Source organism: Procambarus clarkii, chromosome 7 (assembly GCF_040958095.1).
Source record: "Procambarus clarkii isolate CNS0578487 chromosome 7, FALCON_Pclarkii_2.0, whole genome shotgun sequence".
Taxonomy (NCBI): domain Eukaryota; kingdom Metazoa; phylum Arthropoda; class Malacostraca; order Decapoda; family Cambaridae; genus Procambarus; species Procambarus clarkii.
This window is the reverse complement of record NC_091156.1, coordinates 25,110,510-25,116,918: the sequence shown is the minus strand read 5'-3', so window position 1 is coordinate 25,116,918 and position 6,409 is coordinate 25,110,510. Positions and strand designations below refer to the sequence as shown.

The 6,409-nt window shown below is 50.6% G+C and overlaps 1 protein-coding gene across 1 annotated transcript; it reads left to right on the top strand.

The window, feature by feature from the left end:
- The first annotated feature begins 3,463 nt into the window (after window positions 1-3,463).
- Window positions 3,464-4,558, top strand: LOC123761446 (uncharacterized). Its single transcript, XM_045747473.1, has one exon. The coding sequence runs from the start codon at window positions 3,464-3,466 to the stop codon at window positions 4,556-4,558; it is 1,095 nt and encodes a 364-aa protein (XP_045603429.1).
- The last annotated feature ends 1,851 nt before the right edge of the window (window positions 4,559-6,409 follow it).

Sequence of the window (6,409 nt, the reverse complement as noted above, 5' to 3'; positions counted from 1 at the left end):
GCCTCATCACCTTTGTAAGCTATGATGTCAGGCTTGCAGAAGGTCCCTCTATCCGGTATACGGACTTCACGTTCCACCTAAAAACCTCTTTGCCGTAGGCGGCCGGCTACGAACCGGGTGATATCGTCATGACGTTTCACCCGAGCCCCATGTGTCTTGTAGTATGCTTGGGACATGTGGCCCAAGGTCACTGGTTTCTGGCAGGCATCGCAAAGACCAGAAGCCTCGGGTCTACCCCTAGTTGCTCTAGACGGAGTGGCTACAGCGTTTGCCCTAATCTGGATGGCATGTGCAAAATCTCCTCCGCTTAGCAGACGGTTACCGGATACGACCCACTTGTGGCAAGATGGAACCTCAGAAAAAGACGCAAGGCCGGCACCGTCAACCATGCTATACAGTTTTGCTTTCCACCTTCTAGAGCGCTCAGTCGTTCTGTTAGAAGGGGGTTCCGGCGTCCGTGGTCGGGTCTACCCATCGACGCATTCACGCTTGGAACGTGGGTAGGAGAGCCGCTGCCACTACCACAGAACTCTCCGACTCTACCAACGCCCTGAATCGCTTGTTTTTCTGTAGGCAGATTGATGTAACAAAGTCGGGAATTCCTAGTCCCACTGTCCTTTACTTCGGCATGGAAAAAGGCATTAGGAGTATCATGAGGCAGTTGCAGCCAGCCACGAATGGCATGCTGCAGCCGCCAGTCAAGCCTCGCTAATTCCGTCTTAAACACGCGTCCAAGAACAAGCTGGTGGTTCATCTTGGGGATTAGGTGGTGTTTTAGTAGGTATAGCCTCTGTTGGGGTTTGAGTGGCGCCTTAGTGATGTTCGTCAAACAGGGAACCATATGATAAGTGTCTGCCCCCGGCTCCGATAAGTATTCCTAAATACTTATAATCGTCCGCCACACTCATAGTACCGATTTCATCGTCCCCAATGTAGTATACCCTCCTGGTGGGGATATGCCACGTCTTACGATGTGCATCGCGTATGCTTAGCGTACGGCATTTCGCAGCATTTACTTAAGACCAGAGCCACGCAGTGTGTAGCAAATACTTGTTATAAGCTTCTGTTGTCCGGCAGCCGTCTCTGCTGCCACAACCAGATCGTCAGCGAATGTCAGCGCTGATAACTTTTCGCCCCCAGTCCAACACCTAGCCCTAGTAATTGCCTCATCAATTATTAAGTTAAAGAGAAATGGAGACCGGGGGGGGGGGGGTGTCACCCTGTTTCACCCCCCTAGTGATCAGGATGTCCCTCGACATTTCCCCTTGGCTGGTTATTACGGTTGAGGACCGATCATAGCCCGACATTATGAATGTCCTTAAAGGCTTTGGAATGCCTTTACGTTTCATGACCTGATGGATGGCCGGATGGGAGACGCTATTGAAAGCCTTCTCCATATCCAGAAAAGCTAGGTGCGTGTTGTGCTTGAGCGCACGAGCCTCAGCTAGGAGGGCATCCAGGATCACCAGGTTTTCAGGGCATCTGTCCACAGGAACGAAGGCCTTCTGCCGCCTTTCGATCCTGACTGCCTCGAAGAGCCTGCTGCTCAGAATCTTATGGAACAGTCTCACTATCGTAGATGACATGGTTATGGGGCGATAATGGGAAGGAGAGTCTGGGGTGGGTTCCTTAGCTAACAGCACTGTCTTATTTTTGCGAAAAGAATGTGGCAGAGATTTATTTACCAGCCACAGATTAAACAACTTTGCAAACACCCTGATTGGTAGAGCTTTAAGTAAACGTATAATGATACCGTCTGGGCCGGGAGCAGCATTGCCACTTGCCTTGAGAGCAACAAGGATTTCCTCTGGTGTCATAGGGTCCCCTAGTTGCTGATTAACTGGATCATGGTCACGAATTGGGCGGCGGTTCGGTGATGAGGGTCTAGAGAAGAGTGTCCCCTAGAATGGAAAGAGACGAGCTGGCTCCACCTCAGTGGGGGGTTACTCTCCAGTCTCCGGAAAGGACGCGCGCAGCGGCTTTTGAACGCTCCTTCTCGTACAGGCTCTGACACAGAATGTTCTGTGCTCTTCGCTCCCTTTTTCGTCCGGTCGGAGGTTGGGTTGGATCGTCACGATTAATCGATGGAGGTCTCTGTCGACGCGCAGGGTGAGGGCGCAGTGCGTGGTAACCAGATCTTTTGGCAGAAGTAACCACTCGAGCATGGCGCTCAAGGATCCTATCCACGTTGTGGCCGTTACCACTGACCAGGTCAGTGATTGCCTCATCAAGGAGTTCTTTCACCCCTCCAGTTTCCTGGCCCCTGGGTGCAATAGCTGCAAGGAATTCCACCATGGTTTCCTTCCAAGAAGCTTGCTGGGGAGTCCCGTCAGGGGGAGGGGGGAGGGCGGCATGTCTGGTTCGGCGCCATCTGGGGCGCCCACCGCCGCCCTGATATTGCCTCTCCGTCTATTATTCCTTAATGGGCTAGGATAAAGTTACCGTTATTTAAGTTATAACGTTATCGTTATAATTTCGGAGTAGCAGAGAAGCCCTTTCCTGGTGTTTTGGCCGGAATAATTCTCTATCCCCCTCCGCATTCCCTTGAATTGAGGTCGCTTCCTTCTGTCGTATCGCAGAGCCCAGGTACTTCACTTCCTCTTAGCCAGATTAACTGTAAGATTGACTTGCTGTTAGCCGTTGAGTACTTACGTCACCACATCTAAGTGATCTCCAGGTCTTCCCGAGACATCATTATAGCCTCGACACGGACGCTGCTGCACCCCTTTACTGCTCCCATCACTAAACTCATTAGCCTCTGTAAAAAAAAGTTTCCATAATTATTCATCCTGTTAAAGTATAAGTAACTGTTCAGTGGAAAATCTCTGAAAACAAATGTTTTACCTCGTAGGTGAACACCATCATCGACACAGATGATGAGTCAGACCACAAGTGCCACTCTCAGGTAGGCATTACACAATGGTAATGATCATCGCCTTTTGATACCTGTAAACTCTGGGAGCTTCTCACACTACAGCTATACTTCTTAAGACTATACCTTATATGTAGACTATAGAATAAAGCGCAGACTTCTTTAGCTACATCATTTGTCCGATTATGTGATTAAAGTCATTTTAATTAATGATCCAACCTTCAATGGACTATTTCATAGGTTTGTTTGTGTAATTATTTGACTAACTCAAAAGTGGGGGGGTGGGGGTTATATTAGTAATATTTATTTAATTTATAATTAGTTCGTTCAGTGTTGCAAGATATTATTAGAACTCAAACATCAATATTTGGTCAATTAAATTAACCATCATTTATTATTTAATTAATTAGCTCGAAGCACCAGTCTAAAGACGTTTGCTGTACTTGTTTATGTTGGACACTGAGTAAACTAATAGTTATCGTTAATTACTAATTATTCTTAAATCAAGTGAAATTATTAATTGAACAATTTAAGTCAAGATTCCTCAGCTGTGAGGCACGACGTCCTGGGGTAGACCCCTCCACACTCAATATGGCCGCACCTGGACGTACTGGGGTAGACCCCTCCACACTCAATATGGCCGCACCTGGACGTACTGGGGTAGACCCCTCCACACTCAATATGGCCGCACCTGGACGTACTGGGGTAGACGCCTCCACACTCAATATGGCGGCACCTGGACGTACTGGGGTAGACCCCTCCACACTCAATATGGCGGCACCTGGACGTACTGGGGTAGACCCCTCCACACTCAATATGGCCGCACCTGGACGTACTGGGGTAGACCCCTCCACACTCAATATGGCCGCACCTGGACGTACTGGGGTAGACCCCTCCACACTCAATATGGCCGCACCTGGACGTACTGGGGTAGACGCCTCCACACTCAATATGGCGGCACCTGGACGTACTGGGGTAGACCCCTCCACACTCAATATGGCGGCACCTGGACGTACTGGGGTAGACCCCTCCACACTCAATATGGCCGCACCTGGACGTACTGGGGTAAACCCCTCCACACTCAATATGGCCGCACCTGGACGTACTGGGGTAGACCCCTCCACACTCAATATGGCCGCACCTGGACGTACTGGGGTAGACCCCTCCACACTCAATATGGCGGCACCTGGACGTACTGGGGTAGACCCCTCCACACTCAATATGGCCGCACCTGGACGTACTGGGGTAGACGCCTCCACACTCAATATGGCGGCACCTGGACGTACTGGGGTAGACCCCTCCACACTCAATATGGCGGCACCTGGACGTACTGGGGTAGACGCCTCCACACTCAATATGGCGGCACCTGGACGTACTGGGGTAGACCCCTCCACACTCAATATGGCGGCACCTGGACGTACTGGGGTAGACCCCTCCACACTCAATATGGCGGCACCTGGACGTACTGGGGTAGACCCCTCCACACTCAATATGGCCGCACCTGGACGTACTGGGGTAGACCCCTCCACACTCAATATGGCCGCACCTGGACGTACTGGGGTAGACCCCTCCACACTCAATATGGCCGCACCTGGACGTACTGGGGTAGACGCCTCCACACTCAATATGGCCGCACCTGGACGTACTGGGGAAGACCCCTCCACACTTATTATAACCTGCCCATAACCTGCAAATAACCCGCCCATAACCTGCCCATAACCTGCACATAACCTGCCCATAACCTGCCCTTAACCTGCCCATAACCTGCACATAACCTGCACATAACCTGCCCATAACCTACCCATAACCTGCCCATAGCCTGCCCATAACCTGCCCATAACTTGCCCATAACCTGCCTATAACCTGCTCATAATCTGTCCATAACCTGCCCATAACTTGCACATAACCTGCACATAACCTGCCCATAACCTGCCCTTAACCTGCCCATAACCTTGCCATAACCGACCCATAACCTGCAAATAACCTGCCCATAACCTGCCCATAACCAGCCCTTAACCTGCCCATAACCTGTCCTTAACCTGCCCATAATCTGCTCATAACCTGTCCATAACCTGCAAATAACCCTGTTCATAACCTGCCCATAACCCGCCCATAACCTGCCCATAACCTGCACATAACCTGCCCATAACCTGCCCTTAACCTGCCTATAACCTGCACATAACCTGCCCATAACCTGCACATAACCTGCCCATAACCTGCCCATAACCTGCCCATAGCCTGCCCATAACCTGCCCATAACTTGCCCATAACTAGCCTATAACCTGCACATAACCTGCTTATAACCTGCCCTTAACCTGCCCATAACCTGCCCATAATCTGCTCATAACCTGCCCATGACCTGCAAATAACCTGCCCATAACCTACCCATAACCTGCCCTTAACCTGCCCATAACCTTGCCGTAAGCTGCCATAACCTGCCCATAACCTGCCCGTAGCCTGCCCATAACTTGCCCATAACTTGCCTATAACCTGCACATAACCTGCCTATAACCTGCAAATAACCCGCCCATAACCTGCCCATAACCTGCCCGTAGCCTGCCCGTAGCCTGCCCATAACTTGCCCGTAACTTGCCTATAACCTGCCCATAACCTGCCCGTAGCCTGTCCATAACTTGCCCATAACCTGCCCGTAGCCTGCCCCTACACCTCCCTTAACTCCCAAAACAATTATACTGACCAGAACAATATATTTGACATGTACAGGAGGTTCAGTTATCCTTACGTGTGGGTCAGGTTATCTTGAGGTTATCCTGAGATGATTTCAGGGCTTTAGTGTCCCCGCGGCCTGGTCTCATGGCAAGGTAGGAGCAGCTGGGTAACACGGTCAATAATGGTCTCATGGCAAGGTAGGAGCAGCTGGGCAACACGGTCAATAATGGTCTAATGACAAGGTAGGAGCAGCTGGGCAACACGGTCAATAATGGTCTCATGGCAAGGTAGGAGCAGCTGGGTAACACGGTCAATAATGGTCTCATGACAAGGTAGGAGCAGCTGGGCAACACGGTCAATAATGGTCTCATGGCAAGGTAGGAGCAGCTGGGTAACACGGTCAATAATGGTCTCATGGCAAGGTAGGAGCAGCTGGGCAACACGGTCAATAATGGTGTCATAACAAGGTAGGAGCACCTGGGTAACACGGTCAATAATTGTCTCATGACAAGGTAGGAGTAGCTGGGTAACACGGTCAATAATGGTCTCATGATAAGGTAGGAGCAGCTGGGTAACACGGTCAATAATTGTCTCATGACAAGGTAGGAGCAGCTGGGTAACACGGTCAATAATGGTCTCATGACAAGGTAGGAGCAGCTGGTGTAACACGGTCAATAATGGTCTCATGACAAGGTAGGAGCAGCTGGGCAACACGGTCAATAAGGGTCTCATGGCAAGGTAGGAGCAGCTGGGCAACACGGTCAATAATGGTCTCATGACAAGGTAGGAGCAGCTGGGCAACACGGTCAATAATGGTCTCATGACAAGGTAGGAGCAGCTGGTGTAACACGGTCAATAATGGTCTCA